Source organism: Thermothelomyces thermophilus, chromosome 1 (assembly GCF_000226095.1).
Source record: "Thermothelomyces thermophilus ATCC 42464 chromosome 1, complete sequence".
In the NCBI taxonomy this organism is placed as follows: Eukaryota; Fungi; Ascomycota; class Sordariomycetes; order Sordariales; family Chaetomiaceae; genus Thermothelomyces; species Thermothelomyces thermophilus.
The window spans coordinates 7,770,180-7,792,342 of NC_016472.1; the positions used below are offsets into that span (position 1 = coordinate 7,770,180).

The 22,163-nt window shown below is 55.0% G+C and overlaps 4 protein-coding genes across 4 annotated transcripts; all 4 read right to left on the minus strand.

The window, feature by feature from the left end:
• Positions 1-1,690: 1,690 nt before the first annotated feature.
• Positions 1,691-3,541, minus strand: MYCTH_2298271 (uncharacterized protein). The gene is made up of 4 exons (XM_003660183.1): positions 3,149-3,541; positions 3,017-3,076; positions 2,856-2,943; positions 1,691-2,792 (listed from the first exon to the last, which is right to left on the minus strand). Exons 1-4 carry the CDS (start codon positions 3,320-3,322, stop codon positions 1,882-1,884), a joined length of 1,233 nt encoding a protein of 410 aa, XP_003660231.1. The 5' UTR covers positions 3,323-3,541; the 3' UTR covers positions 1,691-1,881.
• A 1,983-nt stretch (positions 3,542-5,524) lies between these two features.
• On the minus strand, positions 5,525-7,493 carry MYCTH_2298274 (uncharacterized protein). Its single transcript, XM_003660184.1, has 2 exons — positions 7,258-7,493; positions 5,525-7,194 (listed from the first exon to the last, which is right to left on the minus strand). The coding sequence occupies exons 1-2, from the start codon at positions 7,341-7,343 to the stop codon at positions 5,547-5,549; spliced, it is 1,734 nt and encodes a 577-aa protein (XP_003660232.1). The 5' UTR covers positions 7,344-7,493; the 3' UTR covers positions 5,525-5,546.
• A 954-nt stretch (positions 7,494-8,447) lies between these two features.
• On the minus strand, positions 8,448-10,370 carry MYCTH_2298276 (uncharacterized protein). The gene is made up of 3 exons (XM_003660185.1): positions 10,046-10,370; positions 9,550-9,987; positions 8,448-9,474 (listed from the first exon to the last, which is right to left on the minus strand). The coding sequence occupies exons 1-3, from the start codon at positions 10,152-10,154 to the stop codon at positions 8,819-8,821; spliced, it is 1,203 nt and encodes a 400-aa protein (XP_003660233.1). The 5' UTR covers positions 10,155-10,370; the 3' UTR covers positions 8,448-8,818.
• Positions 10,371-17,229: 6,859 nt separating this feature from the next.
• Positions 17,230-20,371, minus strand: MYCTH_2298281 (uncharacterized protein). The gene is made up of 3 exons (XM_003660186.1): positions 18,929-20,371; positions 18,494-18,876; positions 17,230-18,440 (listed from the first exon to the last, which is right to left on the minus strand). The coding sequence occupies exons 1-3, from the start codon at positions 20,226-20,228 to the stop codon at positions 17,295-17,297; spliced, it is 2,829 nt and encodes a 942-aa protein (XP_003660234.1). The 5' UTR covers positions 20,229-20,371; the 3' UTR covers positions 17,230-17,294.
• Between the last annotated feature and the right edge of the window lie 1,792 nt (positions 20,372-22,163).

The window sequence follows — 22,163 nt, forward strand, 5'->3', positions numbered from 1 at the left end:
CGGTGGAGACGACAAACAAAAAATTAACATGACGAGATGAGGGAAAGAGGCAGAGATTGTGACTAACAAATCGTAAACGCCATAGCTGGGATGCTCAGCTTCCAATACCTGGGTCCGGTTGGAAATTCTTGGGAAGATCCTCGGTGGGCGCTTGGAATCAGATGCCCGAAAGCCGGATCCAGGCTATGCGGTGATACCAGGTATCCGGAATCATGTTGCCGGAAGAGGAGTCCTGAACCGTCGCGGGGAAAAAAATTGGCGGCTGATGCTGCGAGTGACGGCTCTCCGTGCTGGGTGACGAATGTGCCAGACCGCCTGGCTAAAGTTGTCGTTCCAGGAAGGTGGGCCAAAAAAGAAAAGCGAAAAGCATCCATCGGATGGCGGCGGGAATACCAACACGTTCGGCAGCTTGATCCCCGAAGAGGTTTGTGTTGAGTGCGCGAACCACGACGGCAGAATCCCAGAGGCAAGCGGACACAAACAAAGCCGGGACTCAAGAACTCCACTTGAGGAAGGACAGCCCTTCCCAAATAGCATGACCCGGCTGGTGCGGAGAGCGACAAAGCTCCGCCGTACTGTTCAACCTTATCTTTCTCTTTGAGACATCAACGGGCAGCTGTGGCTGGCGGAGGAACGCAAATCAGCCAAGCTGAAAACCGAGCAATAGTCCGCATTCCGGACTCTCGGCCGAGAGCCATAGGTATGGGCAACCAGGATGTGACTGCTTTCATAATCAGGTCGCAGTAACCATTCGAGCCAATGGTTCGTCCAAGGGGCATAGGATCCATGGATTGCGGTTTCCAAGGCAGTAATTCCGGTAGTCCAGGCGGAAGGAAACAAAAAGGTGTCCGGCGGCTTCCATGGGTCCCTCCAGTGGCATTTGCGGTCCATTCCCGCGTGTATGGATCTCCGGTGGTGCTTGCGTTTGGTAAGAGTTAGAGCTGCAAGAGCTATGTCAGCTGTCCCAACTTCATGTCCTGCGCCTGAAGGGTCCTGAAATGAGAGAATGATGTAGCGCATTAAGATCCAATGGGATTCAAATCGATATATACAACCTCGCCGGACGTTCACTCACCCTGCTGTCCGGCCTTCCTCACGGCCCGTTGTCAAAGAGATGGGTTCAAATCCTGGATTCAGGATTATGACTCGAAAGGGCATCGGCTGAACGAGGCGCAGATCCATGAAGGCGGGAGAGTCCTGACGGGTCCGGACAGCAAGGGGAGGGAACCATCCGGGGCAGACATAACACAAATCACGTCGCCGCTCCTTTCCCGGTGCTATGGAACCCCACTGGTATCATGCACCTCCCGTACGCCGCCGCTGCGGCAGGGAAAAAAAACAACCAGCGCAATGACATTCCTTTTCCGTCTTATCCTTTTATGCCGCCGGTATCCGGAAGTGCCGATTTCCCAGAAGTCGACGAGGGTAAGATGTCCAGTTGGTGGCGAAGATCCGGGCCAGGTAGAAACGTCCGAGAGGAGTTACAATGAAGCAACCTGACGGTAATGGGTCCAGGCTGGGAATCCATGGTTCTCCCGAGGTCCAGAGATGCAACTTGCAGCTCTGAAAAGGAACCTCTGATCATGGCTGGTCCGGAAGTTGGTGGCGAAAAGTCGCAAGAGGCCGGGTCCGAGGAGGGAGATTATGAAAACGCAAGAACATAGAAAAAAGAAAGTAAAAAAAAAAAGAAAAGAAAAGGAAAGGGACGGTCAAGGGACTCGTCCCGGCGTCCCAAGGTATTAACAAGCATAAACATCAAAACGTTCATGAGAGCCATGTGTCCGGTGTGGGATGGTCCAGGAAGGTCCAGGGAGGTCCAAGAAAGTCCAGGAAAGTCCAGGTTGGAGAAGACTCAAATCAAGTCCCGAGGCTCCTGGGCAATTAGCGGCGGTGGTGGCGATTCCGGTCCCGGTCCCGGTCCCGGTCCTCACGTTCGGGTTCTGGGCGGCGGGCCCCCCTTGGGTCCCTCGGCTCCGAGTCCCGAAGTGGGTCACGGCGCGGGGGCGGTGCACTGCCAGTAGGAAGCGGGGCCGGGGCAGTCGTGGTGGGCGTGGTCGAAGGCTGCAGCGCAGGAGTTTGGTGAGCGTCATACGGAGGTTCCGGGGGAGATGCATAAGCCGGCCGTTGTGTCGGACCTGCAGGAGAGCCTAAAACATCAGACGAAGCCTCGGGAGGTTTGGTTGTTGCTGTAGTATACGCACCGCGGCCGTAGGCGGGATCAATCGGGTAACTTTGGTTGGCAGGCGTTCCGACCGGCGGTGGGTAAGCGTAATCTGGTTCTGTCCCATAGCCAGGAGAACCTGTAGGGGGAGCATTGTAAGTCCTTGGGGGAGGGGCAGAGCCATGAGGCACGGGTGGCTGCATCCTGTTCGGTCCGGGAGCGGGATAACCCCCGACGGCTTGGTAGTTCGACCCATAGACATAGGCACCGGGGTCCTGGCTATACGAACCAGAGATGGGAGGCGCGTGGATCCCAGGGTGTCTGTCGCCCGAAGTTTGGGGGGGTGGAGAGTACTGCGCTGGGGGAGGAGGATTTGGTGGATATGCGTAACCGGGCTGTGTCTGGTACTGTGCAGGAGGAGGATGTACCGGCGGCGGGTACGTGGCCGGGGGGTAGTTGGCGGGAGGGGGTCCCGCGTACTGTTGTCCTGTATAGACGGGAGTAGCGGCGGTGCCTGGAGGGGGGGCATAGTCAATATCCATGGAAGATCCGCCGTACTGGGCGTCGTATTGTGCTTCCCGCTGGCTATTCTTCCAGGAGCTGTAGTCTTGTCCGCGGGGCTCCCGGGAGCCTACTGGAGAGTTAGAGCTTCTTCTCACAAACAGGGCGCTCGCTTGGTTCGAATGCTCTGTACCTCCAGCGCCGCCGCCTGAAGTTCTCGACGCGGCACGCCTCTCCTGCTCCCACCGCGCGGAGTCGGCCTTGAGGTCTTGGATCATTGCCTGCGAAGAATCAGCTACAGTTCGCCGGCGCCGCCGTCGCCAGGTTCGCGAGTCCACCCCGGAAAGTACTCACCGATGTCAAGTTCCGATAGGCGGTAATGTAGTAGCCTTGTGTGATGCGTCCATCTGGTGACTAGAGCAAAGGGTTGTGGTGAGATGTCGGGTTGCAGAGCGGGAACCTCCACGGACCGGGCGGCGGGCGTACCTCGTACGTGCCCGGGCGCACTAATGCATCGTTTCCAAGGTAGCGGCAAATATCTGATGTGATGACTTCTCGATCGATGCCGTCACGAGGAACAAAGTACTCGTTCTGGCGAGGCGCGCCCGACGACGCGGTAGACGTTGGCCCGCTCGACCTGTTGCTCGGCCTCCCCGCCATGATAAATAAATATACGGCAACAGAAAGAGGGGATTACCCGAAAGAAGTCCGGACCGAGGGCTAGATTGAAGGGACGGAGGTTGTTTCGGGAGGTTAGAAAAGGTCGAATGCCACCGGGATGAAGAGGGGACCGGAATGCGGCGAGAACGGGGGAAATAGGGAGAATAAGAGTGAAAAAGAGGGCGGAAGGGCGGAGGAGCGGAGTGGGCGGGCGGTGCTGGAAGAAATGGACGGGCCCACGTCGAACAATCCGGTGCTTGGGGTTGGGTTGTGAGGGGTGGGTCCGGTTCTGCCCGCCAGCGCCACTGACGACTGGCAGCCTGGACCGAACGGCAGTGGGCCCCGGATTGCTAGCAACCTCGCTCGGTTGGGTAGGGCCTGACCGTAACAAAATTCTAGGCCGCCTCAGATCAGACAAAGCTTGGACGGCAGCATCTCGTTGGCTGAAAACATTGTGCACACGTTGCACCGTATGCTTTCCCGGAAACTAAGCAGGTACTGGGGATCGGTGGCAACCAAACGACTGGCCGAAACCGTAGGGCGGATGAGGGACGAAACGATCAATCTGGGGGACCATGAACCCGAAAGCTTCTCGGGTTGACAGGTTGGGTAGCTCCCCAGTGGGAGGGAGAACCCCCCTTCCGGTATAATTGGGATGGACCGCCAAAGTCCTGGAGGAGATGCTCAGAGGCGGCAAACAGAGTACCCTTATCCCATAAAAAGGTACCTGTGCATGAGCGACTCGAGGCGACGGGGAGCGCACCAGGCAAGCTCTTGAACTCAAGTCATCGGCGCCAGATTAGGCCTTCTCTCCCCTTCCTTTCACGTAGTTTGTCGTGCAACAGCCGACAGATTCGGGCGTTGCTCCGTACGAAGTAGTTATACTTGAAACCCTACACTGCGCGTGAATAGGTACTTAGTGCAGGCCGCGGAATTCAGTAGATCAGCCTCTCGAAAGACGGAAAGGCGAATTCAGTGCAGGAGAGGCACAGAATGAGCCCCGCCAGGCGGTCATGCAAGAGTTTGCTTCCGCCATTCGTGCCGTGGGGGTTGGGGTTCAAGGAATCTGCATCGAAGGCGGCCGCGGATGGGATGGGAGGCAGGGGGCCATGGCGTTAAAAGCTGGACGGTTCACGCTGACAACGGTCAGCGTCGGTCGCCCAAATGGTCTGGGCCGGCGCGGCGCTGAGACCCGTGATTGGGCAAGCTTTGTCTTGGCCTCTCCGTACCTGCACCTGTGGTAAGTACGGTACCTCACTATGAGCGCCGGGTACGGATATAAAACATGGTTCGCCCTGAATCACCACATCGTTTCGTTCTCAAGTGGATAGATAGCAACTGGCCAGATCGGATGTACATCTGTAATCATCACCTCAGGGAAGTCCCGGGTTGTAACAGAGGCCTTGAATGCTCGACTTCGACATCACAAGTCGGTGGATGTACCTATGTACCATACATAGGTATGCATGTACTCGTCCTAGTAGAGTAGTAGGGCTGACCGACCTGGACAACAATGATCAGGATTAGTTTGTTTCTTTTCGAACATGGAGCACTCCACTATAATCCGTAAATGGCCTGCACTAGTCGAGTTGTCTTGGATTGTAGTACCCGCCATTCCACCTGGTGACTCTCTGTGGCAAGTCAACCACCATGAGGAGGTCATTGCGCTGGTTTTTGTCAAAATTCACGAGGGCGCGACAGTGGTCCCGTTCCGGTGGCGGGTGGGCAGTGGTTGGGTGTTTTGGTCAGGTCGGGTATCAATGCATCTGGAAGCCCAACCTGCGCGAGGGGCCCCTGATAGACATTTTAGCCAATCATCGTGCGGCATGCCTCCAGTGGTCGAGTCCAGTGGTTGAGTGCATTTTGCCTGTTACAGTCTGTGCCAAGAGCTGCGTCCTAAAGAGGCACGCAAAATTCGAAGCCCGGCCTTATTATGCCTTCCCATGGATATGGATATGGGAGTGCGTCCCGTTCATTCGCCTCCATCGATTTCGCGATTCACGCCATGCTCCTTCCAAAAAGGAAGTACGGTTAAGATCCCCTAGGGGGGTCCCGAGCGGACTGGACTGTCAGTGTCCGCTCTACAGGGAGCATGGCATGCGGGTAGACGGTGCTTTCAGAAACCCTGGAGCAGAGGCTTGGAGACTCGAGACGCCCCAGTGTCACCTGCTCGTCAGTTGATGATCCATCCGGTACTAGGCCGTTGAAAGCTCTCTCGCCTTGCTCAACCAAAGGTCAACTTCTGTTGGCCGCGCTCCGTCTTCTTCGGCCTCCCTGATCGCTTTGATGCTGCAGGTCCCTTCCGGCCGTCGGAACGCGGGTTGCCCGTGCCGGTTGAGGACTGGTTGCCAAATGCCAACATGCCACGTTCTTCCTCCTGGAGGTCTTTCGCGAAGTGCCAGTCTTGATGGCTCTGGACTTCCAAGCTCTCCAGATATTTGCCGCACCTCTCACAAGTGTGACCATCGACGCCGACTGTCCTTTGGTCACTAGTCTTGGCTACGGGTGCGCCGTTCCGTATGAATGAAGGATCCACACCTTCGAGCGCACCTGGACCGTCCTCTGCCCTCTGGTTGCCCGGCATTGTACCGTCATCCTCCCTCCAGACGCTATCAGTAGGAGCCGAAGGCGCGGCCACCCCCCTCTTAAAGAAGAAACGTTGGATACCTCCGTCATCCAAGCGCCGTCGTTTTTCCGCTGACTGGTGATGCTCCCTGGCCTCGGATTCTGGCCGTGTGCGAGAACCAGGAGTAAGCGCTTGCGCTTTCTCTCCCTTTAACAAAAACCCATCTATCCCCATATTTCCCGAGACGGCATCCTCGAAACCACCAACGCTCAGGCTGAGGTTAGAGCACGGCCACACTTGGCCTTCTTGAACAATCTGGTTCAGGAGGTTTTTGGCAAGCGCAAGCAGAGTTTTTTGATCGAGAGAGCGCCCCTGGGGTATGGGGCTTTGGCGCGAACGTGTCTGACCGCCATGGCGATGGTGCAGATTGATGGTTCTGGGACGGCGCTTGTTCTCAAGCACGCCCTCCTCGACTAAGCGAGCAAATATATCAGCAACAAAGATTCTGAGCCACTTTGTTGCTTGCTCAACTGTGCTGATGCCTGGCCGGAAGGATTTTGCCGAAAACATTGACTTGATCTGAGTACGAGGGTTCACCTCGCTTGTATCGATACCTCGCAGCGTGTTGTAGACCCAAACGCCTGTTTCATCACCAAGCTTCAGCTTCAACTGTTCGACGGAGACGGAAAGAAGCTCCGGGACAGATTCCGACCCGAATTCTCGCGTCACTTGCTCTCCCAGTTTTCCGCCCAAGTTCCGAAACTTGGTGAATTTGAAGCCCGACAGAAACTGCCGAACTGCCCGATTCCGTATCACAGTCTGCTGATTGGGCTTCTTATGAGCGGAGCCTAACTTGCTGAGGAGTTTATTCCTAGCGATACCGGCAGCGCATGTGTACCGGAGCTTGTCTCTGATTGCAGCGCGGACATTGCGCACAACTTCCGATGCCACACAGAAGGCCACGTCGTCCCAGTCCGGATCTTCAAGTTCGGCATTCTCGTCATCCAAGTCGACAAGGGCGTCTGCCTGCCAGTCTAGGGCGGAGATTGGGGGCATCGGTAGGGGTTCAGATGGGTCGCCTTTCGGAGGGCCGCTAGCCAACTCGGGAAAGCGCTCGAGCAATAAGGCGTGAACGTGGGCAGATAGGTCGAGAAACATCTCGTCAATGCCAGCTTTCTCCACTTTCTGCAGGTTTGAGGGGAGTATCTCCTTGATGACGGCGAAGATCTTCCTGGACTCGAGTCTGTACGGATCCAGCGAAACCTTGTCAGTCGCAATGTTTTCGGCGGAATCCGGGCGGTATGCCCTAGAACTGATGTGTTAGTAGTATATTCTCCATGCCGAAAGTGGCAGACCGCATTCCGCCTACCACTTGTCCTCGCCCTCTCGCCAGGTCGCGACATGCTGGTTGATGATGTTGGGACATAGTTTCTTCGCTTCCGTCGCCGTGCACATACGGCCAATGCCATAGGCACGTGCCGGGTAGTTCACAGCAATGATGCCCTGCCTTTGCGAGTCTCCAAGTCAGTCCTCCATGGTAACAGATAGGTATTGTACATACATCACGCGGGTAGGTGGCGGAACTTGGACCACCGACACATGAATACGCACCATTGTTGGACGGCAAGCGGTTGGTCCTCGGGGACTCCGAGGCGCACCATCTCAGCCTGAGCATAGAAGCAATCGAGATCTATGTGGGCGACCACTCTAAGGGGGCAGGCCGTGTTGTACGATGCCATTTGGCTGAGATTGCGATAAGTGAACTGAGAGCGCCTCTGGGCAACCACGCTGATCGGGGACGAATCCCGACACGCGGGCGGCGAAGACGACATTATCGTTGGAGTGTATTGGTCTGCTGCGACACCATCCCGGAGATACGACTCGAAAGGGTTGCGGACGAGTTGAGGGTGTGCTGCTGCAAAAGGCTTCGGCCCGCTGGTCTGTTCATAGTGTCGGATGGTGGGGTTGTAAGTTCAGTGTGGGGCGGACGCGTTCCAACCATCGCGAATTTTGACTGGGATCATTTACTCCGGGAGAGCGGTGGGTCAAACGCTCCCTGTTCGTTTCCCTACTTAGCACGGATTATAAGTCTATCTATGTATGTTACATACAAGTTACGGTGCCTGGGTACTCAGGCAAGGACAGGCTAGGGCTTCAGTTCGCTCTTTACCCTTGGCATAGTATCTGCAATGCCCTCTTCGAACGACAAATTACTACCTGCTAGATGCTCGGGCAAAGCAAGATCCACCGGGTCATATACACTAAACCACGCACCTACCTCCCTACTTGAACTTCGCATCTACAAGGATGCGACACAGCAAACAGCTCAGAACACTTCAACTTGGTTCGTCTGCCTTGATCACACTCCCTGCAAGAACATTTGAGAGGCGGCACGCCATCGTATCACTATCAGGCAGTAGGCCAACGGCGATCATCGGGTACCGTACCCCGGATAAATCAAAGAGCACCCCACTCTGGCGTTGTTTGAGACCAGACTTGCCCGGCTCTTCCCTCTGCCGATGCCTCTCCCGAATATCAGTCAGGTTAGGTTGGCATCGAGATGATCATCAAGTCTGGCGGCTTCCCTAAACTCACTCCTAGGTGAAGCACTCAGATCAGCCCAGATCAGCCAGTTGACCTGACCGGGCGCTCGCGCGGTCAAAATAGGAAGAACACAACGAGACTGAGTTCGGCGGTAACGCCCGCTATAGGATAGCGCGCGCTCACTTCACTCTGCCCCCCAACTTAACATCAGGTACGTGTACTGCGTCATGCAGCGCTCTCGTCCAACTAAAAGTCACCGCTACTCGGTTATTTAACGAACAAGAGTGTACAAGCAAGCAGCTTGTTCCTTGGTTGCTCACATCGACCCTGGGGTATCTAAGCGTCTATGTCATTATTCCGTGTCTCGTCATACCACAATCCATCTTCTATCTTTCCCGCTCCCTCATTTCTATCCCTTCGCTTTCGGCCGGCAGAGGAGGAAGCCGAAACCTGGCCCGCAACTTCTGGTACAGCGGCCCCATCTCATAGAAGCTCTCATTATTTTCGTACAGAGCGCAAGGCGACTTCTTGATCGGAAGCAGCCAGTCGATGACATTGTCCCCCATGACTGACTTCCAATTGCGGTAATAGCCCAAATCCCATGGGTTTTCGCCCATTTCGGTTTTGACGACGGCGAATGTCCGTGTTGCAAGTTGGTCCCTAGGAGAGGTAACTTCGGTACCAATCGCCTGTTTCGCTGGATTCGCTTCGCTGGGGGACTTGGGTAGGGGATAGGTGATGACGTTGTAATTCTGCCCCGGTGGCGTCCCTCGGGGGACCCGGATGGCGAGCTGGTGCACGACCTTCTTGGCTTTCATATGGTCGACTGTCGTGAGATTCAACAGGATGTAGCGCACTGATGTCACCGTCATGGTGAAAGTGAAGAGCCCGAAAAAAGCAGCGAGCGCCAGCGCGCCGATGACAGCCCCGTCGACCCCTAGCTCGTTGCGAACCTTGGACTGGAAGCAGATGACGGCCGCGACAATGACAATGATGCTATATATTGCGGTGTAAAATGTGAACTGGACAAAGAACTTGAATGCTAACGCAGTCCAAGAAGGTCAGCGACGGATTCGGGCAAGAGAAGAACTTGATTCGGGTTCTGAGAGAGACTTACACGTCTCGGCAACTATTCCACCCACCCAAGGGCAATAATGGTCCATCTTTTTCACGCATCGCTCAATCTCGCTGCAGTGATGCGCCCTGTCGATTTTCCAGTTGCAGCACGTGCTACACCATCGCGGTCGCCCGTCTGTTTCGCAAACGAACACGTCCTTGCTGTAAAAGCTCTCGAGGCCCGGGCTATCGGGGTTGTCGTCTGGCCGTGCCTCATATCTTTGGGCGGTCTCAAGGTCCTGTTCCCGTCGCCTGCGCCTCTTGGTTTTCGTGCTTTTTTCGGTGGCTTTTGGGCCAAGCGGTGTCACTCCGGGGTCGAGCTGGATAACGAGGAATACTCGAAGATACGTCACGAGCACCAGCAGAAGAAGCATAAAGTGTAGGACAAGGAAAGCGATCGCGGTACCGGTCTGGTGTCGGTAGGAGATGAAGAAGTCGACTGGAGGGGTCAGTTACCTGGCCGGAACGACCTTGCAACGTCTGGGAAAGGAACATACGGCATATGCGCTTAACGACGACGTAAATCACGAAGCCAATACAACCGGCAAGGACGAAAGGAATTACACGCGTTACCCATCGCGTCTCTGCCCGACGAGCCGACACCATCGCGTTGCGTGGCCTGGCGCTTTCTGCGCCGGGTCGTGTGTGTATGCCGTGTTGCAAGAGCGAGCGAGACGAACCGAGATGCGGCGACTTCAGACGAGAGTTCAGGCCGCGTGGTCAATAGGCCGGTGGAATGGAGTTGCAGCGCATCCGATCGCCTGCATGCCCGCCGGTTACCGGCGATGTTCAGGTTCAAGGGTTCCTGGCATGAAAGGTGAAGGTCCGCAACGGTTATGACCGAAATGACGTTGCCTGGAGTTAACCAATGCCAATCGCAAATCGTAGCCCGCAAATTTCCATTTCCGGATGTTTAACCCCCTACGCTGTCTGCTCAACGGGTTGCATTTCGTGCAAGGGTTCATCTACTATACGTGTTTTTTTTTATATAATTTTTATTTATTTATTTTTATTTATTTATTTATTTTATTTTAATTTTTTTTTGATAGCGGGTTTGACTGTTCTTGAGCCTCGCTTCGAGCAAACTCCTTTTTATCCAACCCATTTGGCACATGTCAAGCTATCGTGTACGGATTACTCAGTTCAGCTCGCTCAAACAGTTAACTTGATCCCTTGCTTATACATACGCAAACTTGTCTCGAGTTCCTCTTTTGCTTATTAATCGGTTTACATACCAGCTGCGTCTCATGGATTGTCGTTTGTACTCGTACCGAATAGAGTGGCTCTTCGAGTCTTGGACTGAAGTGCGTGCGGTCTCTGTCTGGTTCCTAAACGACATCCTGAGCCAAGTCCGTTTGAAGGAAAGCCTTTTTGGCCGTCAAACGACCCCGCGACGTAGGAAATGCTGCAGGAGGTATCGGGTGGTTCGGAACGCCCCATGCGGTTCTCTTGTCAGCGACGGCAAATCCTGTTGATGTGACACCCCAGGTCTGGCAGCTAGGAACCAACACTTCACCGAGGTTCTCGGTTAGCATCCTAATTCAGCTTGACGGCGTAAAGTAATCAGACCGTCACTCCACACATCTTGACTGGTGAAGTACCCCTGGGGGGAATTTGCTTGGACGCCAAAGTTACAGCCCCCCTGCCCTCAACCCACGAGTGTGCCCAAGTTAGGAGAAAATTATCGGCACGGCCAACACACAACTCAAAGCGCTGAAAACGGAACCAAAATTATATTTAGGCTTTCTTCGAGACGGGCACGTGGCGCTGCATCCGCTATAGGACGGGTTTGAGGTGACTGATATATAGCTGACTGACAAGTACAAAAGGCATCCATCGACTCACGCTGGCGGCCGGCAAGGTCACAGCCGTATCAAATATAGGTACCTACTCGGTCACAAGGTAAACCCCGACAAGACCGTTTGTGGTGTTAGTCCGCGTGGTGGCTTGATGGCGTTATGCCGCAGTGTCAGAGCCTCATCTCGAGCTCGAAGGTATAAAGGGACGGCCTGGTTGCCAGAAGCTAACTCTGAACTCGGCTACCTGCCAAGTCCAACAGGCACAGTACAACTCGACCTGGACGAAGTGTCTAGGTAGGTTCGCCGCGATCATCGTCAGAGCATCGAGGTCAACGATATCGACGTTATCCCAAGTTCAGGTTGCGGTCTTGAAAGATGAGAATGCTAATGAGGAATATAGGTTAACGACCCGAGGATTGTGAGAATGGAGACCACGCCTTCGCGCTACCGCAAGTCTGCGCCAGGAAGCTGCAGGCGTTGTTAACCCAAGAAGAGCAGTTGACCTGAGGACTGTCCGGATCGGATCTGGCAGAATTTGGCTGCTGACACCGTCACCCGCCCTCCATTCTTCCACTTCTCAAGGCACCAAAACCCCTTGTTCAAGGTTTGTAACCAAACGTACCTACCTAGGTAAGTTACCTAAGGTAAGGTACCGAGGGTAGGTAGGTACCTACCTGACCGACCTAAGGTACCTCAGGTATGGTAGGTACCTGAGTCACTTCACCTAAGCAGCACCTACCCGATATCTCGTTTGTTAAGAGTGTATGGCGTCTCTTGGCCCCCTAAAGGGTTTTGCTTCAGCCCGAAAGTCCAAAGAGACGAGACGGCACGCAGACGGTAGCTAACGCGGATCATTCCTTCATCTTCTGCCCCTCGTCCTATGTATGTACTTAATCGAGTTGACCGAGGCTTTACTATCTAAGAGACCCTAGGGGGCATGCTCGCCTTGCTCCGAATGCCGCTTGCAGCAGCGTTGGTCGACGGCTCACAGGCAAGCCTCTTCTCGGTGCCAGCCGCGCCGCTGAAAACGATGACCGAGGGTCGAGAAGCATACTTGTGGTTCGGATGAGTCGAAAACTGCGACAGCGCAGCTTTTAGCAGCAGCGAGACGATTTGGTCATCGGTCGGCTCCGCCCAAGCGGTCCAACCGGTTTTCCGTGGTTTTGCGCCTAAGGGAGCGCCTTGGGCAGCTTGCCCAGCCGACCGAGACGTCGCTAAGACGGAGCCGATTGCCCTCCTGACCGACTGCACTTCCAAGACGAGACCGAATGCTACAGTACCCTAGAGCCCTCCGGAAGCGGTGGAGACGCAGTGTTTTGACTCAGAGCCCGACGCGGCTATGAATGCATCCTCAGGCAACGGCAGATGGAGGTAAGGCTGCAGCTTTTCGATAACTTTATTCGAAATTGAAAACATCCCGATCTCCTCCGTAGAGCGATGTGTATGTACCTAAGCCACCTCGCCGTTTTACGCCTTATGCGTCAGCAAGATGTGCGGGGCTGGATACCCCGCTCGGTGAGCAGTTAGTTGAACTTGTTCACCTTGACAGTCGGGCTGGGCGTTTCGAAGTTGATGGGATTGAGTCTTAAAAAGAAAGGGCACACGGCAGGGCTTCCAGATCACACCGATATCGGGCGTTCATCAAAACGCAGGTTAAATGCTTATGGTGACTGCTGTTCAAGATTGGCCAACCGTGGTAGGGTAGCCAAGAACGATTTGAGCCGCATTGTACATACTATGTAGTTTGCAGCCACCAACGGTCTTTGAACAACGGTCTGATGAGTTTCTGAGCTTTGATACATTTTAAATTCTCTCAAAATACAAACCGTGTCACGCCCACGGAGTTTTGGGTTCATAACGGCAACAGCGGCAGTAGGGAACGCCCCAGTCCCAATCCCTTGTTAAGAGTCTCTTTTGTTCAACTGTTGCTAGTTTATTACCCGCTCGGTCAACTGTGGCTGATTGGGGCACCTACCAAGCCTAGACGCATTGCCATGATATCGAGAGAACGACTCCTTGCCTCGTTTATCGGCACGAGGACCGCAACCTACTCAAGGCCCACATTATTGGCTCTGCGACCTCTTCACTACCTAATCCGTACTCATCTCGCTGCGCCCATAGGGTGCCGAATCAGGCTGGTTCGAGCGAGGCTACAATGGCTGTGCGCTGCTCCATCGGGACGTCTCCCTTCACCGGGATCGACTGACCGCAGCTCACTCTAATCCACCCCTCCCCCCTTCCCCCCGGGGTAGGAACACTGGGGGCCATGAAGTGGAAATTCGTTCAACGAGCGAGTGCTCTATATTGAACACGACTCATGTGACTCACTCGCTCACCGGAGAATCCTAGGTCTCTGACACGCTCGCCTTACTCTGCTAGCCATGTAGTTCCTGTCTTGTTGGTTCATCTTCCTGGTGGGCAAGATGGCGGAGTGATGGGGCGGTCTAGCAAGCCCTGACTTTCTCTAACGATGCACCAGTCTGTCCACCAAGGGGCATCTTGCTGCAATGTCAAGGTTATTACATGATGTGTCTGTTTCCTTCCTATACATCTCCAGTCATGAGGAGATATAAACCCAGACCGGCGCTCTCACAACGTCCCTCGTGGCCATCAGCATCATCATCATCATCATCAGCAGCAGCAGCAGCAGGCTTCGACAATCCCGTGCTAAGCAAAACCTCCCTGATCCTCCTCAAGTTACCTACTCGTTAGACACATCAAACACACTCGCCGTGGTTGCATACCAACCCCCTCCCCCCCTTTTCCCACCCAAGGAACAATGTCGGACAACGCGGTCACGGTCGACTACCTCTGGAGATGCGTAAGCACCCACCACTTGACGGATGAAAAGCTCAGCACACTAACGTCCGTCGGTAACAGGACAACTGCGGCCAGGGCCTCTGGAGCTATTTGCTAACGCCCAGCTGCCCAATGTGCGAACATGTTCGCTGCCGCGGTTGCCACCTCTCCAGGGCCAAAGTCCCCGCTAATCGCTGAGGCGCTACTTAGCGACCCCTGGCTCTACCTGACAACGATCTATGAGCTCGGGTGCCAGACAGCATCGGAGTCACAGCCGCCAGATCACATCTTGGGTCCACTCGTTTCTTCCTCCTTTCGTGCGTTACGCTATCGGACACGCATCAGTCTGTGGTGTCGGGGTTGACTGAAGGTTTTTGGGTGTCGGTGGTTGGGTCGGCGGTTGGTCTGAGTTTTCGCCTTCCTTCCTGTTGGCTTGTGTTTTTTGGGGTTTCTGGTTTCTGGAGTTTTGTCTAGAGGGACGAGGGTTGGCTGCAGCTTTCAGGGCTTGGATCACATACACTCTAGACTAGACCGCAAGGGCGTGGCGCGAGCCTGCACACTTTGGTTGGCGAGGGTGGCTGCGTTTGGGCATTGCTTTCGGTCATTCTGCATCGATAGAGCTAGACGGCATGAAATCCATTCTTTTTTTCTTTGTTTTCCCCTACACTTTTGTTTCTTCTTTTTAAAGAGGAACAAACTTGGTTTTCATTTCGCATTATTCCCTGGATGGGAAGGAGACCGGGAAGCCACGCTTGCCCATCCTTGGAGGGCCATTCCCGTTCGGGACCATGTTGACTTGGAGTTTACAAACACTCAGGAGAGTTGTTGTTTGGGGGGGGGGGGGGGGGGGAGGGCACCATTCTAAAAATCTTCCGCTTCAGGGATGGTAGGTCTGATGAAGCTCCAACAGCCCGAATGCTTTCCCGCTGGTCTAGTCTGAGGGTGGAAAGTACCCTGGGTTGCATCTCATGGACGCACCGTGCATTCAGCAAATGGGGGATCAGCTGAATGAATCCAGCTTCTTGTCTAGAGCCTCCAAGAAGTGATCAGCTGTTGCTGGCTTGCGACTGTACACTCTTTCGGCACTATCCGAGCTTGATGGACATGATGGGCCGCGAACTAGAGACTTCTTCAACCCGAGTTTGAGAAAACGAACTTCTCAGGCATCTGGTGCCGGGGTTTCAGTAAGATTGGCAACTTCAGGCAGACTCCTGGGCTGTTGTTGTTGTACGATGCAGTTATTGATACCGCTTCCGTAAAGTGCATACATGAACATCAAGACATTAGATGTACGTACGAATGAACAATTATACCTAGCTGCCCGTATATCCTTGTATGTTGCCTTTTGTCTTGGTCTTATTCTCCCGGGCTGATCATCCTCTTGGGACGCAAAAACCTGTGCTTTTTCATCTGTTTGCTGTAGTCTGCATTTTCCTCACCATGGGCATGTAGCCTTGTGCTTTTCCTCTCCTTTCGATCAAGTTCGTGGGAGCTACTGGCTTCGACTCAGGCAGCAGCGTCCCAGTTCCTTGCGATTGCAAGCACAGCTCTGCTGGCCCCACTATGTTTTGGATTGGCGCAGCAGTTGGAAACTCAATCCAATGCGTCTGAGCCAACCTGATCAGCTCTTCTGATGAACATAACACACGAACCGTTGCTACGGCCTGTTTGGGAGACTTACACATCGCAGTATCGGGGCCCGCATTGGCCCCCTCCGTCTGCAGTGGGCCTCGCCACCCCATCTATTATTAGTTAGCGAGAACGATTACTTGCATATTACGCTCCGGTTGTATGTATGTACATAATCCGTATATACGAGTACGATAACTGCCTCCACTGGTTTCCTGCTTGATGGTAGGAGAGGGGTCCACAATGTTCCTCATTCTCCCAAGTTGCTCGGTGTACTAGTATGTACAGTACATAAGATCTTACATACATACATACATGCGATGACAGCATTCTGTACAGTGCAACCCAACACCATGCACAACTCGTCGAGAGATATGGCGCAGGCTGGTCCAAACCCAGCGGGGCATTGCTATCCAGACGCCGTCCCATCGCGCTTCGGTCTGCTCGCCCGGTATAGTCATCGTCGTCGCCGCCGATGCAACTGACCAAGCACGTGGGTTATTTCTTTGGACCCAGTCGTGGAGTTGTCCGTCGGACTTTGCGAGAGTGGGAATGTACATACATACCGCCTCGTTCGATGGCCCGATTGTTATTGTCCGTGAGCTTTACGGGGGCACTCCGCTGCGGAGCGGTTGTTCCTTTGCACACCGAAGAACCACTTCTCTCATCCAAGAAGACCCACATCACTCGTCAAAGCACATACATACCAGACGCCAAAACTAAGGCATGTAACATCAAGGCAGCAGCGATCCAAGGTCCAAGGCCAGTTGCTCGGGGGTGTCCAATTGGTCAAAGATATCATTCATTTCCCTGCCTGTCCCAGTGGGAAGTTTGAACGTCGCAGCGAGATTTAGAACGCAGAGAGAACAGAAAGGAAACACCGCCTCAGTACAGTTACAGGCCCTGCTCCTCTGATCTCTTTCCACGGTTGAGACAAGCACTCCCGGTCCGCCCCGACAAGAAGCCTTCCATATATGTACACACCTGTTGAAAGTCGTTCCAACCCAAGCAAGGTCCCATGTTTTCCCTTCCTTCTCCATCCCTCGATCCGTGTATGATATATGAGAAGAAAGGAAAATCCGACTTTAAAAAGCCCACTCTTCTCACAGAAAACAAAAAGAAATACCACTTTGGCCCGTCTTTCCCTTCTCCCATCCCTCATTGTAACAGTTGTAGCCGATTAGCGAGTAAAGCCCACAGAAGCACACCCTCAAACTCCTTGGTCTCTCCATCCATCCGCCCACGCATCCATCCATTGGGGGCCCGCTACTTCCCTGCCGTCTTCCCTCGGTCTCGTACACGCCTGATCCACCCGTCGAAGTCGCCTTGCAGGTTGAAGGCAGGCAGATCGGTGGAATTACAAGCTCCTAGCTCCCCCCTTCTCCAGTAGAAGGCAATAGAAAGGGGGGGGGGGGACCCATTACTTGACCAGCAACATCCTACAGTCCAACCCCGCCCTAATGCCCTCCTCCCCTTCACTCCATCGAGCGAGAGAGCAAGCAGCCAAAGAAAAAAAATCCTACTTCGCACCACTGCTGACCAACTTGATCTTGGGGCTGCCCGCGGCCTTGGCTGGCGACCTGGCTGAAGCCGGGCTTCCCGCGAGCACCACGCCCGCCTCGAGTGCCTTGCGCGAGGGAGTCCACTTGCGTGCCGAAGTCTTGCCGCTGCCCGAGATTGTCAGCTTGGGCAGCTCTCCCTTAGCCGAAGCCGAGGACGAAGTCGCGGGCGTCGCCGAGACCGGAGTCGAACTCCCCTTGGAGTTCTTCTTCTTTTGCGCTGCAGGGGTGGTGACGCCTGCCGCCACGATGGTTAGGCTTGGGCTGCGGGAGGGGACGACTGTCTTCGGTTTTGCCGTGGTCGTGCTTTTGGCACTGGTCGCGGTGGAAGTGGTCGTGGAGGTAGATTTCTTGCCAGCGATCTTTTTGGAGACGCCGCGTTGGACGGCGGTGGTTGTCTTCTTCTTGGTTACCTTGGCCGCCTTAGTCGTGACTACCTTGGAAGACGAGCTCGGGCCCGTTTTCTTCTTTGAGGAGACCGAGATAGTTGACACGCTCCGCTTGATGGTGGTGACGCCCTTGGCTGCCTTCTTCGCTGCTCCCTTTGCCGCCTTCAGACCGGCCGAGGACACGGTCCGCTTGACGCCGGTCGACGTCTTGATCTTGCGCTTTTTGACCGTCTTCGCGGCTTCCTCCTCCTCGTCTCCGTCAAACTCAAAGGCATCCTTGACCTTCCGCTTCGTTGCTGTTTTGGTGGATACCTTGACGGTCGTCCTGACCGTGGCCTTCTCCTTGGCCGAAGCTTTGGACGTCTTGGTCGTCTTAGTCGTCCTGGTCGTTTTGACAGACTTCTTTTCTTCCTTGGCCGGTTTTGGCGTCTTGACCTCCTTTGGCTTCGGGCCCAGCACGCCCCGGCAGTTGGGACTACCGCAGAGACACTTCTGCACGTTCTTAGCTGAGAAGGGATCAAAGTTGTAGTCGTAGGTGAGCTCCTCGCCCGTCATGATGGGGCGGTCGCCGGCGAATAGGGCCATGCGAGGCTGCCCGGCTACGATCCACTTGATCATCCGGCAGTTTGGAGAGCACGAGTGATTGACGAACCGCGCGATGCTACCGGTGGTTGCGTCAATGATCATGTTCTGGTCGAAGGACATGAGGTAGTAACACTGCAAGGGGTCAGCATCTCGGCCTTCAGGCAGGAGAGGGACAAGCGACTGACCTCGTTGTCTTTGTACTCCTCGTTCATGCGGCGCTCGCACTCGGCGACGGTGATGATTTCGCCCGTATACTCCATGATGATCTGGTTCGGCTCGAAGCAGCGATTGCTGCGCACTCCGTAACCGCGGTCCTTCGTTTTGAAGACTTCCACGCCGATGCGGTACCGGCCGCCCTTCTTGGTGCGCTCCTGAAGATCCTGGAATGCGCGGTTCTGACAATACTCCTTGCCAATGCCGCAGTTCGTCTCGTCGCACTCGTAGAGCATGATGCGATTTTGACAGTCCTCGCCACAGCCGTCCTCGGGCTTGCAGACGCATTTGGACGCAAAATCCTCAATATGCGGCGTCTTTTTCCAGTACGATGCCGCATCCCCAACGAAGCGGTCTAGGCACACGTCAGTATTTGCTAGGCAGCCCATCTCACGGCCGAGGCTTACTCTTCGTCATGGTGCGATATGCGGCCGGTTTGGGCTGGCCGGGGGGCAGGGGATTGCAGACATCAAACGGCAGCTTGAAATCACGCCCGTGGATAAGGATGCGCAGGCCATTGTACATGGGCAGCGGGAAGGTTTTGTTTGGCTTGCCCCTGCGCATGAGCTCGGGGAGTGAAGCAAGCTTCTTCTTTTCCTGTGCCGTCAGGCCCTTGAAGATATCGGTCGGCGCTTCCTGGCCGGCGTAGAGACCTTTCTCAAGCCATTTCTTCTGCCGCGGCTTCTTGGCTGGGTCTGGTGCGCCAGCTTCTGGCTTCTCCGACGGCGCCGCCTTTTGCTCGTCATTGTTCGCCTTCTCGTCCACCTTGACCTTCTTCCGCGGCGGCTCTCGGGCAGGGGTCTCCTGGGACGGATCTATGTCGACGTATTTGCCGTTGCTCCAGACCGTGTACCGGACCGGGCGCGTATCGATATGCGCGAACTCGTCCGTGTCCTTCAAACGCAAAAGCTCGCGCGAGAGCCGGCCGAATCCCTTCTCGATCGCCTTTTTGCCACGCTTCCCGAGGGCCGAGAGCTTCAGGGTAAGGTTTTCGACGGGCGCACCAGAAAGACGCGCGGCGCGGCGCGTCAAACGCGCCGGGACGGGACTTGAAGAGGATTTTTTGGAGACTCGGGCGCTCTTCGGCTTGTGAAGAACGGGGGCTGAGCCACGCGTCCGAGACGCGTCGGCATTATCTTGGCCAGCTTGGTTTGGTCTTTCAAGCGCGTCTGTCGAGCCATTTGGGGCCGAATCGTCATGATTCGCGAGCGTGCCTTCAGAAATGGTGCGGCGTCTCTTGTCAACGACTGCGTCTCCTTTGGACCTCCGCTTGCCATGTATGTCGGTGCCAGCGAGTTTTGCGAGGTTGTAGACTGGAAGGCTAGACCGAGCTCGTCGTGGGCGGCTCGTGGGGGAAGGTTCGGCGAGTTCGGAGGATTCGGTAGGTCGGGGCGGCTCTGCGACGACAATAGCGTCCTCGCCGACCGGTGTTTGCTGGCCAGACGCGTGTTGTTCGGCTCGGGGCTCGTGCGAATCGGTGACCGCGATCACTGCCTCGATGCTGGGCGCGATGCCGCTCTCTGGTTTTGGGAGGTCCGGCTCCGAGGCGAGAGACATGCTATCCGGGGACACTGTGGTCGGTGGTGTGGAGCTCGGGGAAGCGAAATTCGACGATGAGGTCTCTGTCGAGTCGTTACTTGTGAAGCTTGACCCGCACAGCAGCGAGTCAAGCTCGGCCACCGCTGGGGCGGCTTGTATAGCCGCCATTGTCGCAATGGTGATGGTGAGTTGATGTGCGGCAAATTGACCCTCAGAGTACGTGCAAAGTTGGTGAATTCGATGGATGGTCTGCGGGACCGCAGTAATGCTTGCACCTGAGACGTGCAAACGCGCGTCAGGGGGGCCAGTCAGATGCTCACCGACCGAGAAGGCTGGGCTGACGGAACAGGCGGCCCGTGAAGACGCGGCGCGGTACGGATGCAACACACGAAGAAAAGGCTGAGGTGCGTCCGGGATAGCAATGGAGATCACGCGAGCTCGAAAAAAAAAGAGATATGTATTCTGTCGGCTGCCTGCGTGGAGGCGGTGCGAAAGTGAAGAAGCGGCAAGATAGATTAGGAAGTTGGAAGATGAATTGCAAGACACGCGTCACAATGGCGACGTGTGCGGAGTTTTGCAATAGTTGCAGGAACAATAGTCCGTACAATACCCACTCGTGCCACGGTAAGAAGAGGTGGTGGTTCTGAGGGACAGGGGTGGGGGGGTGCTCAGAGGTGTGCGCTTTTGCGGAGTGAGAAGAGGAAGCGGATTCAACGGGAAGAGCCAAGGGGCGCAACCTGTATTTAAGGAATGCGCCGAGGTTGGGTGGTAGGGGGTGATGGACCGATCTAATCTCAATCACGCAGCACGAGGGAACAAGGACTCACTTAGGTCGAGTGAGACTCCTGCAAGATGGTGGCATCCTGATGATCTCTTGCCATGCACCCTGCACCCAAGATTATCTCTCCGTCATCGCCTCGTTTATTTATTTTACCCTGGGTCTGCTTCGGGCCCTACATCGCCGATGAGGTGCACACATTGAGGTCGCTGCGGTGTATGCGGTGCCCGTCGACTGAGGCGAGGGCTACGATCGTCTACCACTTACTTGCTTCTGCGGCGGACTCCCGCTCGAGCCCAGGTTGGGCGGGTGGGTGAGATGTGTGGTTATCCCAACTGACATGTATTAATCGGTCTCAGCCGGACGATGCTGTCGGGCTTTCTCCCGTTGAATTTTTTTTTTCTTTTGCGAATTGTAGGATGTGCAGGTGCTCCCTTTCATTTCAACCCCGATTACAATGACTTTCGACTCTGGTTCGCAGAAGAGGTGTCATCTAGCCGCCGAAGAGGGGCCCCGAGCTGAGCAGGGGCCCGGCTAGGGTTGAGTGGGAGCAGGGAGAGGGGGAAGTCCTTAGGTTGCTCTTCAACAGGCGGCAACTTCCAGGTTCGGGCTTCTCCCAGTCCACCTTGCCCTGCTTGCCTAAAATGGCGCGGATATTAACCTCAGGAATCCGGCCGCTCATGACAGAAAACCTTTGAGAAGGCGAGGTTTACTATCCGGGACCGATCAGCTCGTTATGCTGATTTGGCAACGTGCAGTACATGCTTCGAGGGTGAACCGTTCTCATGACCGGCCGTGACCCCATCCTACCAGATTTGTTCAAGCCCCCTCCTTAGAAGGCGGCGCAAGGATCCTCTCACATCTCACACCGAGCGGGCGCCACAGGCATCTCAGTCCGCGTTGGCATCCAGAGACATCCGGGGAGTGCCCCACTGACTGCGTGTTCAATCTAGTTTAGACAAGGTGACCTGCGTTGCAGGTTTGACGATGCCAAACAAACCATTATACACGTACGTACGGATTGAGAAAACCTAAGCCGTTTCTTGGTATAGATCGCCGTGTAGTTTTGTTGATGAAGCATGCAGCCCTGGAATTAAGGGGGACGGTTGTGATGGGAGTGAAAAGACGCGCTTAATCTGGATGTGATGCCCGACGTAGCAGGGCTATGCCTACTAGAAGTACGGGGCAAGGAAAGGGTACGGAAGAGGCGTTTACAATCCAGACCTGTCATGTGCACCCCTCTCTGGCAGTTAGAACCACTCCCGGCCCACTTCTTCGTTCGAGATTGTTGTCGCATCGACATCGGGCTCGGGTATGCGGAAGAC